The sequence below is a fragment of the Natator depressus genome, chromosome 21, assembly GCF_965152275.1.
Source record: "Natator depressus isolate rNatDep1 chromosome 21, rNatDep2.hap1, whole genome shotgun sequence".
Taxonomy (NCBI): Eukaryota; Metazoa; Chordata; order Testudines; family Cheloniidae; genus Natator; species Natator depressus.
Genome location: NC_134254.1, coordinates 3,287,741 through 3,300,897, shown reverse-complemented (window position 1 = coordinate 3,300,897; position 13,157 = coordinate 3,287,741). Strand labels below are relative to the sequence as shown.

At 39.6% G+C, this 13,157-nt stretch overlaps 1 protein-coding gene across 5 annotated transcripts in view; it reads left to right on the top strand.

The window, feature by feature from the left end:
• Positions 1–13,157, top strand: part of RAP1A (RAP1A, member of RAS oncogene family) — a 68,690-nt gene that overhangs the window by 40,097 nt on the left and 15,436 nt on the right. For all 5 annotated transcript variants that reach the window (XM_074935948.1, XM_074935946.1, XM_074935947.1 and 2 more), the window contains 3 exons: positions 4,579–4,662; positions 9,670–9,738; positions 10,966–11,022. In XM_074935948.1, coding sequence (XP_074792049.1) covers positions 4,606–4,662; positions 9,670–9,738; positions 10,966–11,022 — 183 coding nt within the window. In that variant the 5' untranslated portion in view covers positions 4,579–4,605. The remainder of the gene's footprint in view (positions 1–4,578; positions 4,663–9,669; positions 9,739–10,965; positions 11,023–13,157) is intronic.

Sequence of the window (13,157 nt, the reverse complement as noted above, 5' to 3'; positions counted from 1 at the left end):
GTAGATTTTTCACACCAATGAGTGACGTGGTTATACCAATATAGGTCTGTAGTGTAGACCTGGCCTTAGTATTGTTTGTATTTTATAACTTTGGAAAATGAGGCTCAAATCAAAATGGTGGTAGGTGCAAAATCATCATTCAAAATGAGTTTTCAAAGAAAACTTGGATGCATCTTTACCCTCAAAACCAGCGTACTGATTTAAAACAAAACAACCTCTGCCTGTGTCAAGTTCAGGTCATAAGAAGAGGTTCTGCAGTCCAATGGATAGGGCCCTGAACTGAACATAAGAAGACCTCCCCAATGACTTGTTGTTTAACAAGTTAGAGAGGATGATGTCAGGTATTTTGTCAGACTCTGGACTGCACAAACTTTATCTTGCCAGTCCAGTGAGGATGTACTGCTCTCCCTTTGAAAAGCTCTTGCATCTAACATTGTCAGTGATTTTTTGTGTACTCAGTGTGTTCCCTGCATTGCTGCTGTGGTCTGGCTCATTAATAACTTGAGATCCTCTTGTAATTTTTGTGCCATAGAACTCAACTTGCCTTAGTGTTCACTCCTCCCTAGCTCTCCTCTACCACCACCAAAAAAAAAGGACTTGTGTCTTTGTAGAATCTAGTAGTTAAGATGAGACTTGGTTGCTCTCAACTCCTGGTTTGCTTTGCTTTCCTTTCCCTCCCCTCCCTCCGTGTTACCAAGTCCACTGACACGATTTCTAAAACGCTAGTATTTCCTGTTGAGTTACCGTTACGCAATGATGTACAGACTTATGAGGGCTATTCACTCCAGGCCACTGAAGATCAGAGGCGGCATAGAGGGTATTAATCCTGCTTTTATGTTCAAGGAGTTTAAAAAAAAAAAAAAAAAAAAAAAGGAAAAGAAAAAAAAGAGGCGTTCAAGAGCTTTGATGCCACAGCAAAGAAGGCACAAGGATACCTTGAGAGATGAGTAGATGACCATTCGGTCTGGTGTGAGAAACTTGCATTGGGACAGAGTTCCTGTCCAAAGCAGGAGGTGGAGTCCCACCTGTAGAGATGGATTTGGTTTGGCCTAGGTTTAGCAGAGTCCTGTGTGAATTAAGAGGTAGAGCCTCAGGCCACACCACATGGAGTAAGATTTCTACTAACTAATAGCACTTAGCACTTTCAAAGTGCCTTTCTTCCATAAGGAGCCTTGTTGTACAGAGCAGACTAAAGCTCAGAGAGGGGAAGTGACTTGCCTGAGTTGTTCCAGCTCTGCCATTGAATCACTGTGACTAGAACACTGGATTGTTGACTCTCTGTCCTGTGCACCAGTGAACCACAATGACTCATTAGACAGTCTCATATTCAAGAGAATCAGTTGCAACTATTTTTTCAATAAAAGCTGCTAGGATAATCCTGCAGAGAACTAGAAGGCTTTTTCCAGAGGGCCCAGTGAGCAGAGTTATTTGCAAAATATTTTACTGTTCTGTGTGGCTACAGATGAATCAATTGTTAAACACACTAGCCACATGAGGCACATACTAGAACTGATGTGACAGTTGGAGATTCTGGTTTGTGTCCAGCTTTCATAAATTATGTATCTTTGTAGATGGGATTTGACCTAAAAGGTCTCTTTTCTCTGATTTCTGTGGTGTATTATGCATCCATTACCACATGAGCATGGATGGATGGTCTATGGTTAAGGTGTTGGTCTGGGACTCGAGCAAACTGGGTTCAGTAACTAGCTCTGCCATAGACCTGTGTGACCTTGGGCAAGTCACATAATCTCTCTCGGCTTCAATATCTGCATCTGTAAAATGGGGATACTTCCCTACTTCACAAACACGTTGTGAGGATAAACTCGTTGTCTGAGAGTTACTCAGATCCCACAGTGAGTAGTTAGGTCTCATTCAAAATGCTAACTTTCAAATAATCTTACTTCTGCAAAGAATTCCTGTAGGTTGTTACTGCATTGGCTCCTTAAAGTAGTGACCAAGATTTTAGATTTATTGTCTTAGTTATAAAGGGCATTGATACATTAATGGCCATAAGATGTAGCCTTCTATATAAATCAACCTGACCTAAAAATGTTAGTGGCGCATTCCTCTGTGGGTTTTTGGTCTCACAAGACAGGACTTCAGAGATGATACTTGCAGTAAATTTTTCTCCACTGACATTGTGTGGTAGAATCTTCTAGCTAACCCTGACTGGGAGCCCCACTGCAGATAATCAAATGTTGCAAATTAATGAGTAAATGAACGTATAAACAAAAAAAGCTATAGTATTACATTGTTAAAATTACTTGTATTTATTTCCACAAGTGTAGTTTAATTTTTTGTCGCACTGTAGTAATCTATTAGGATACATTTTGTTAAATTAATATAGCTTTATATGAACATTCACTTCAGTGATGAGCTCACTACAGTACTATGAGCTCTTAAAATGCTGAGCATTAAGGCCCTGATCCAGAAAACACCTCTTCCACCACCATTACTACCACACACACAGACACACCTGCGTGCTTTGCTAGATCGGGTCTAAGGTTGGGAGGAAGGTAGAACCGTTGTAAATTTTACTAGCTTAAAAGCGAGAAATAAATAAAACAGAGATTGTTAGGCAAGATCAGTTTTGTGTGTGGGTTACCCAACATTGGCTCACAGGTCAAGCATGTTATAACAAGGGTTAAAATGGAGTATTTAAGCAGCAGGACTGCAGTTATCGTAGGGCAAAATGTTATAAACGTAACATTTTAAAAGAGAGGCTTATCTTGAAGTGACGATCCAGTCCATCCCTACTGTTCCTAGCCAGTAAACGTAGTGGGCTAAATTTTCTAAAAGGTAGGTGCTATAATCTGTTCACACGTTTGTAGGTATTTTGGTTTGTGCATGCAGCGTCTGACTTGCACTTGCAGATTAGAGTTTGAGCAAGCTGGATGAGTTCAACAGTGCGTGTACAACTTTGCATGCATACTTACAAAATCTTGCATGTTTCCATCAAGGCTGATGTTATTGTTTTTTATAATGAGGGACTGTTTGATCCTCTAATTGAAACACATCAGACTTGTTTATGTATCATCCAGCCTGGTAATTTTAGGTAATGCCTTTAGATTTCTCTCTGTCTCATACTATGTCAGTTTTGAACTTAAAAACAAATGGGGATGTACTTAATGGATTCTTCATCTTGTTCAAGAACATAAACTCCAGGTAATTTAGCTACAGGGCATCTTTGGAGTCAGGATCAGTTTCCCATCAGTAGTTCTTTGCAGTCATAGAGCAACTTTCTTGTCAAGAATTTTTGTGTTACAACCTTCACCCTCATTTTATGGATGTATAAACTGAGGCACTGACAGGTTATAAATGACCTGCCGATGGTCCCAGAGTGAATCAGTGGCAGAGCTGGGAACACAGACCATGCCCTCTGTACACTGTTAACTCCAGTGAGCAAGTTGGTTTATTTTTATATCCTGCTACAGGGAATAAATCTTTATTTTTACAACAAATCATAAGATTATACCTAGAAAGGCCCATAAATCATGTGGCAAAGTTAGTCTGAAATCCCTTTGAGAAACTAAACCTATCCAGTTTCATAGCATTCATATTTCTGAATCCTTACTTGGGAAGAAAGTGCTATTTTACTGGGGGACGAATGAACAGATAATTAGCTGGTGAGGTCATTGTTTGCTTGGGCTCTGTTGATGGGGCAGCCAAGCCTGGCTTATAATGTAAACGTAGTGTAAAATGTTTATCGCTGGCTTTGTCATTCTCCTTATTTGTCAGGGCATCTTGATGAGAATGAGAACTTTTCTTGTGCTGCATAGGGAGTTGAGAGATTTCCATAAAAAGGCACAGGCGTTGCGTGGAAGAGCAGAGAGGTTTCTGACTTGGCAGCATGAAGTCAGGGCTGACCTTTTTCAGAAAGAAAATATTGACCTCCTAAATCATTCCCTGTTGCGGGCGGGCGGGTGGGTGGGTGAAGTAAACTCTTGTGCTTTTACTTCACTGGTTCAATTTTCTTGTTTAATTGCATGTAGTTTTATGCAATTAAAAGTTGGAAGAGTGAAGGAAAGGTGCCGTAAGCGAGCAGTAATATTTTGTGCGGATAGATTTTAGGGAAGAATTGTTTCTCTTTAATGGATGGATACATATCAAAGTTTTGGTGTCCCAAGGGAAGAAATGAATTCCAGAGTCAGACTCCTCACACGTTCCCTGAAATAGGTGAATAACTGAACGTCTGTAAAACAAATAAAGGTAAATCCCAGCCCGTATAATAATACTGAACAGAAACAATAAAAAGACTCTGTACATCTACCAGCATCCTGGTGAAAAGAACATTGTGGGTTTTAAATTTATTTTTTTGAATTTGAAGGTTGCTACACTGAGTACAGTAAATTACAGCCATCAAAGTACACATTTGCTTGGGTACCCAGGTTTAAAATAAAAATCTTTTTGCTGCTGCTGAAGAGATTTTTGTACTTAGCTATACAAGAAATTTTTGTACTTAGTCTGTCCTACAAATAAACGTGCTATGACAGCGGTTCTTCGGGAAAACATGTAATGTTTCTGAGGTGATGCTTGCAAACATTGCTCCTAATTCCATGCTTTCCCCCTGTTTTTCAGATTACCTGTATTTGAACAGACCACATCATGCGTGAGTACAAGCTAGTGGTCCTGGGTTCAGGAGGCGTTGGGAAGTCTGCTTTGGTGAGTGAGCATTCAGTATCTGACTTGAAAATTGTGCATTGGAGGGCAGTATCAAAAATTTCACCAGTGTCTCGTTGCAGATAGTACTATGTTACACTATCGGGACATTTTTGTTACTTTCTGCATACCCAACACTTGATTTGATTACTGCTATTGAACTGCTCAAGTAGTAAATGTATTAAATTTAAAATTACCAAATCTTTAAAGATGGAGCACTGAGATTGTTTTCAGTGAAAAGACTTGTGTTGCTATTTTATTTTCAGTTTGCATGTATATAACCTAGCATATAAATATATATTTTGTAAATTGAAAATGTGTAATCTAGAATAAAATGAAGCACAGAGTATTGGCTTGAATGCTTGTGAACTGCGGATGCCTGAGGCGCAGGGTAGCTGGCATTCCTCGAAGGCTGCGTGTTTTCCATTGCAGATGGAACTAGACTGAAACCAGTGTGGCAAGAAACAGCCCACTGGTAGTGTAGCAGGATAACACTGGCGCTGCTCACTTCTGAAGTATGTGTGTTGCTTCGCAGTGGTTTGTGTTGCAGTGCTGACAGCAAAGCCAATGCACTGTAATGGAGACTTCAGTCCTTCATTGTAGTACTGAGCATGCATCAGCTATGTATCACACATCTAAATCAATCAGCTCACTACTGAAAGGAGTAGGCAGGGAAGGACTAGTGGGAATTTATTAAAGCAAGCAAATTCACCCTGCCACCTGTCACTTAGGGGTGGGAGTAGCTGTCCAATTGTTTTTAATGTAGGCAAAAATAAGGTGTTAAGGATAGTAAGATTGTTTTCTCTTGCATCCTTTCACTTACACATGGAGATGAAAAGCTGATGTGCTTGGTAAGTTACTTGCAGAATCCAGAGGGTGAGTGAGAGAAGACAGATGAGGTGTAAAGCATACAGGTTGTTAAACAATACATTTGGTTTGATGCACTATTTAATCGTTTTCCCCATAATAACCGGTGGTATCATGCAGGTGTAAAACTTTATTCTTAACAACGTGTTTGTATAAAACCCTACTCTTCCATGGTAACTTCAGCAATTAATAATGAGGCTCTTCACCCCCCGGTCCCCCAATAGTCCCCTAGGGTATGTCTGTTTTTCCCATCAGGAATATAATATTTGTGATTTAGGAGTCCTGCGATGAGACTCTTTCTAACCTACTGTACATGCCACTAAAATGTCAGACAGATGTCAAACTTTGGAGAAGTTTCCTCACTTGTGATGTAAAATCTAAATCAGTTCAGTCTCGCAGCTTTTTTTAATTGAAAAACAAACTTTTGTTTTTCCAAATATTTAACTTTTAGGTAAAAGTTAGATTTTTTTTTTTCAGACTCATTAATTCTCAGATCTTTTCTGTGGACAAATAAACTTGTTTTTTGTTTGTTATAAGTAATATGTATGATGGCCTGATTCTCATCTCACCTACAACACTGTAAAGTGGGGGGGTGACTCCATTGATCAGCAGCTTTGTACCAGTGATACAACTGGAATGAATGAAGAATAATGTCAGTGTGCATGTCCGGTGATATTTGGTAAGCCAAATGCCATTATTGACATTATATAACCATACATTGCATTGCATATGGATATATTGATCCAACATGCTGATAATGGGGAACAAAAAATTAACAATAAACAAGTCAAGATCTGATGGCATTGAGAGGTAACAAAATAGTAAATTATTTACAAGACAGCCATCAGAAGAGAGGTTCTGATGGGCTTTAAAATAATACAGTGGAAGGGATTAAAACACAATATAACTATGGTATTTTTCTGCCAATAGTAGGTGACCCAATGTCCTGATTTTATAGGGACAGTGCCGATTTTTGGGTCGTCTTCTTATATAGGCTCCTATTTCCCCCCCCACCCCACCCACCCCGATCTTTCAAATTTGCTGTCTGATCACCCTAGCCAATAGTAATCTTAAAATTTCTCTCTCCTCCCCCACCCCCAAGTGACTTAAACTAAAATGACTTATAAAGCTGGTATTGGTATTCAGTTCTGTATTTGAATGACAGTTGAGAACACAATGTGGTGGTGTTTTATTGCAAAACCTCCTTTCTTGTTTTGACTCTTGCTTCTCAATATAATGCTGATAGTGCAACACTTCTCCTGGCTTGCCCTCTGGCACTAATGGCCGTATAATGAAAGTCCTTTATAGTAACGGATGTGCAGTTATTTTAAAGCTTTCTTTTAATAGTCATCTGTTGTGTGATGGACTTCTGCTCCTTTCTAATGGCAAGCAAGATCCTTTGGCCAATCAGTGAGAAAGTAAAGTTACCAGCATCTGGCTGCAAATGGTCATATGTATAATTGGACAAACACAAAATGAGCAAACATTCAAGCTCTGTGCTAAGGGAGAGTAATACAAGTAATGGAGCAAGGTGTGGCTGGGAGCCAGGAACTTCTGAATTCTCTTCTCCTGTCTGCCTCAATTACCTTACATATAAAGTGAGGGTACTATTTACCTACCTCATAGGAGTGTTGTGGAGATCAGCAAATATTGTAAAGTGCTTGGAAGGTGAAGAAGTAATACTAGGTAACAAACAGAGCCACAGTGTAGTTAAATGTAAATACAGTGATGTTTCAGTGTAATGGGCAGTCTTGTACCTGGTGAAAACAAGGAACTTTATTTTCAGAAGTGTTGATCCCTGCAGCTCCCATAGTGTTTGGTTGGAGCTGCGGTTGAATAGTTTCTTCTGAAAACCAGGCCCTGTGGATTCAGTTAATAACTTTCTTCTATTAGATACACCATACATTGATTACAAAATGAGTTGTGTTGGGATAGTACATTAGAAGGAGAAGCTGTTCAGAGTGGTCTGCCAGGTTCTAGCACCTTTGTGTGAAGACTGACTTACAAACCTGGGGAAACTATTAACAGTATACCGATGAGATACAGTCGTTTTTTTTGAGTCATGACTGAATCACATTTTCCAGTGTTAGCCTCTTAACCAAAAACAAAGTCTTTGTACCCTTTTTGGTAGTAACCATTCAGAAGTCTCTGGATGTAATCACCACAATCTTAAGGAGTTCTGTCTGTTGTGGTGGGGCTCCTGTTGCCTTATATAACACCATGGCTGATTGCGTTACTGATGATCTCATTTAAAGTGGTATTTCTGGGATCTTCTATCTGAAGAGACCTTTGAGATAACCACCATACAGTGTGATAGGGAAATGGTAGAGAAGAAGAGACTTTGTCTTTCTAGACCAGTGGTTTTCAACCTTTTAAAATTTTTGAATGGAGGTGCATAATGTACCTCTTTGGAAGTATTAGACATAGTCTGCGGACCCACAGAGGTCTGGGGACCACAGATTGAAAACCACTGTTCTAGACTACAGAATGAGTTGAGATTTTGAGTGAGGCCACATGCCTCCCATCTGCAGGAAATCTTCTCTAGCATGAAAGCTAGAAAATTGTTTTCTTGCTAGTTTAAAAGAAACCAGTGGGCATTTTGTACTCTCCAGAATATAGTGATGTCTTTTGCAGATTCCTGGCTGTGTGCTACTCTTTCAAAATCTGAAACCATCTATTTAGGAGCAAAAGCATGTTTGAGCCCTGCTATTTATTTATTTGTGTGTGTGTGGCACAGAGGTTGCTACTACCTATATTTATGTAGCAAGTCAGGGACAGATTAGCATTAGAATTTAGTAGTTCCTGGTTCACAGACCCAAGTTTATCTAGTAGATTATGTAGCAGTATCTGGTTAAAACAAAAAATCCGCCACCCTGAAAATAGAGCAGTTCCGAATTTCTCAAATTGTGACCTGCAGAGATCTGGCTGGTCGCACTTGGTGCTACATTCTCCTCATTTCCCGCTATTAAATCGCATTAAAAGAAGCTAAAAACCTCACTCTTCTATGTAAGCAAATGCTGCTGCTGCTGCTGTTACAGGGATGCTTTGCAATCACAGATGGGAGAGAAAATATCTAAAGCACATGCCTTTCTATTCAGATTTGATCCATACTATGAAAGACATTTGCGAAGCCCTGGGATAGGTGAAAGGGAATTTCATCTATCTCACAAGGCAAAAGTAGAAAATCATAGCATGGTTGGTGGAAAAGCATAAGTTTCCATCCAAAAGCCCTAAAAGAACAGAGTTAAAATATAAGGTCCTTTACAAATTTAAGATAAATACTGGATATCCAGATACCAGCCATGTCTAAAGCTTCCCATTCTAGTTTCACTCTGAGTGCGTGCATAGGAGAGGAAAGAACTTCAGTTTTGAAACGAGTGGTATCTCCTTTCTTCTGTTTTTAATATAAATTGTGGTAGTTGAATGTATGGTGCACTGTTCTAGTTGGTTTTTATTTGTTTTTTGATTTTTATAAAAACAATTACAATTACTAAGAGGAGAATGATTGATTTAAAGATAGTTTTTAAATATGTCATTCTGAAATCTTGCTGTATATCTTTCAGTATTAATATTTTATTTATTTGTATTATCTTAACACCTTGGAGAGTCTTAATCATGGACCTGGACCCCAGTGCTACGTGCTGCGCAAATACAGAACAAAACACCCCTGTCCCTGCCCTAAAGAGCTTAAAGTCTAAGTTACTGCATTTTAATACGACTGAGATGCTCTAAATGAAACTTAGTCCTCAAATACAGAGGCTTTCACAGTGGTGACATCTTTCCAGATTTTATTGTGTCTCTCAATATTTGGTGGTTTTCCTGAAGGCCCAGTTCCTTTGTGAGATTTTGTGAGACACTCAGCTGTCACTTTAAAAAATAATTAAGTTTCTAGCCCTCGTGGTTGCTGAGAAATTCTTAAAACTATGACCGTGCACACTGAAGACTTCAAAACTAAAACAAACAACCAAAAACCCCAAATTTTATTAGATTTAAATTTTTGTCCTGGCTCATGACTTTGAATGCTTGGGTTGGCAATACTGATGTGATGCAGAATTTACACTATTCTGTTTTTGAAGAGCTGCTACTTGAAGGTCAGTAGGCCATATCGGAGTTTATTCTTTAACTGTTTTCCCTTTTTTTCAGACTGTACAATTTGTTCAGGGAATTTTTGTTGAAAAATATGACCCCACAATAGAAGATTCATACAGAAAGGTACAGTATAAAATTATGCTAGTTTCTATCAACCCTTTTAGGGCCTGATACTGCATCTTTCTTTTTATTTTTCTTCTTTTTTTTAAGTTCAGGCAAGACTTCTCCATGTCCTGCGAATTTTGTCTGCGTAAGGGGTGTGAGTTTGGATCTGTGTTAGTGTAGTGACGTTGGCTTGTTAGCCTCCAGTCCTGCAAACTGATCCATGCAGCTGGTTCTCTGTGCCAGTATAGAGCACTTTGCAGAATCAGGGCCTTAGGGTATGTGCAATTAAAAGACCTGTAGCTTGGTAGCGGCTGGCCCAGGTCAGCTGACTCTGGCTCAGGTTGCTGGGCTATACAATTGCTGTGTAGATGTTCAGGCTTGGATTGGAGCCTGGGTGTTGAGACCCCGCGAAGGGGGAGGGTGCCCGGGCTCAGGTCCAAGTCTGAATGTCTAGACTGCAATTTTTAGCCCCGCAGTTCGGGCTCTAAAACTTGGTGCGACAGGATTTTTTATCACAGTGTAGCCATACCCTTAATGTCATGGAGTCTTAGTTCATGGTATGCTGACATAACACTGATTGCCATTTAAAAATAAATGAATCCGAATTTATCATGCCATGGTGTTTGCAACGTTTCCTACTGTAAGTAAAGGAAATAACACAAATATCACAGATTTAAGTACTGAAGTATAGTCATTGTTTTAAAAAAAAAAAAACAGACCACTTCACTGTTTAGTTTAAATGAGTGTTGCTTACTTTGAAGGCATATGACATTTTTCACTGCCTTTTTGGAAATGAGCTTGCAATTACAAAGCAGAAGCTCTTGTTCGAATCCTTGATACAGTGGCTTGATGTAATTCTATCCTTAGAGCTGCATTCTCCACTCAGATTGATGTAAAGAACCACATTTTTTAGAGATAAGAATAATTGTTGTCACGATTAAAGGCTCCAAACCAGAAAACGAAAGTGGTGCTTTTTGTGCATGACAATAAAGCGAAAAAATTGTTAAAACCTTCGTATTCAAGAGTTGCTTTTTCTGGAATTACCCTCTTTAATCTGAAATTATTTTTAGTAAGTGGAACACTTGGAAAATTTAACAAGTTTGTTTTTTTGTGGGTTTGAGGAGGGATGAAGGAAAACGTAAGTTAAAGGGCTCTTTGGTTGTAATTCTATATGTCTCTCACTTGCACACTTTTGAGCATATTATATTTTTTTTTCTTACTGTTTGTTTCTTCCTTTTTTTCCAGCAAGTGGAAGTAGACTGCCAACAGTGTATGCTTGAAATCCTCGATACAGCAGGGACAGTAAGAAAAATCTAAAATATAGAATTTTTAAAGTTAAAAATGAAGTTGCATTTTAGAAGGATTTGTCAGTGAAATAGCCCCATCCTGTCAAAAAGAAAATGTTAGATTGACTGCAGCTGCACTAAACTACAGTGTTTTTGTTAAGTAACCCAAAAGCCAGTGTGGTGAATCTGTCACCTGAACACGGCCAAACCCAGGAAAACTGCACACAATCACTATGTTTTCGAAAAAAGAACAGGAGTACTTGTGGCACCTTAGAGACTAACAAATTTATTTGAGCATAAGCTTTGGTGAGCTACAGCTCACTTCATCGGAGGCATGCAGTGGATGCAGTGAGCTGTAGCTCACCAAAGCTCATGCTCTAATAAATTTGTTAGTCTCTAAGGTGCCACAAGTACTCCTGTTCTTTTTATGGATACAGACTAACACGGCTGCTACTCTGAAACCTTTTTTGTCCTATGATTATTGGGATGTTAATGGGCCACTACACCTTGAATGGTCTCTTATAATATGTGCTAACTACTTTTACACTAAACTATCTGTTCGATCTTGTGTGTATCTGTGACACTCTTAGTACCTTTCCCAGACTGGAATAAGAGTTCTGTGTAGCTTGAAAGGTTGTTTCAGGTTGGTCCAACTAAAGATATTACGTCACCCACCTTGTCTCTTCAGTGACTGTAGATGTTACCCAGCTGAATTTCTCTCACAGATGAGATATGAATAGATTAGTGTTCCTCCAAATTCTAAACACCTTATCAACTCTGCATAGGAATAAACTGGTATCTTTATAACACGATGCTAGAATTTAGGGATGATCATTCGTAATGTATTGTATTGTGGTGTTGCCCAGAGTTCACAGTGTGCTGAGCATTGTACAAACACATACAAAAGATATGGTCTCTACCCCAAAGAGCTGGCAATCAGAGACATGAGGGATGGTAACAAGCTATAAGAGGACAGAGGTGGGTATGGGATGACCATCATAAAACCACACCATTCCATAAGCTAACAATGGACACGACTTGAAGGTCCTGAATCATTGAAACTATGATGTATTTATTTTTTTCAAACAAAGAAAGTTCCCTGTCAAGCCGCTGCACTTGGGCCTGCTTCCTCCTTTCTTAAAGCACCCTCCTCCAACAAACAGGGCCTTCCATGCTGTGGCTCTTCCTCAGATAGTGCTGGAAGGGACATTTTTCTCCTTCAGCTGCTTTCCATGTTAGGAGGGCACGATGAAACAGCAGCCTGTCCAGAGCGCAAATTTGAAGAGAGGCTTCTCCTTCACAGCAGCTGAGGATGTCCTTCCACCCCCATAGCCCATGTTACTGGAGCATGTAAGGGCCTTGTGCCTCCTGTGGGAATCCCTTCCTGCCCAGATCAACTGCCCCTCTTGCTGCTTCTCTGTGCTGCCCAGCTGTTCCATGCTGGGGGAAGCCCTGTCATCCCCCTCCTCCTAGCATCCACTAAGAGGCGAGCTTCCTGAAAGCCTACCAAGCCTTTTTATCATCCTGTGGGAGGGGGGGTCACTAAACAAACAGACTCCAGTGGTTGAGAACACTATGGGAGGAGGATCTGCTTCTTAAAAGAGTTTTAAAACACAATTGCTGTTTGTTTTGGGAAGCACTTGGATACCATGATGTTGAAAGTAGCACAGGCAGATAGAAATCAAAGTATGGTTAGAATTTCTAGTGAAGGTTCTTTCACTGACTTGTACAAAAGAGAGCTCTTGGGTCAGTCCTTGGATTTTCCAGCCCGTTCTTGCATACCCTTATGTTTCATCACATTGAACCTTCAAGCCATTTACGTGCAGCAAATGACTGCTGTACAGTTACATGTGCTTAAATGTGAGCTCACTCTTTCTTCTACACATTGGTGTTCACAAAAAAAAACCACAAGTGTGTGGCACCTAGGCAGTCTCTGCACAGTACTAGAGCAAGGACATATTTGCAGACTGTCGCTTCTCTGGCAGCGAAATAACACATTTGCACTGGTATTTCAAATATTAACCAAATATTAACAGTAGTATGCTCTAGATGTACATTAGTCCATATTTATCACTGCAAGATATTTACCAGATTTAATTCTATAGCATCCTCTGCCTTTTTTTCTTGCTATTTTTGTCTGTTCTAACAGGG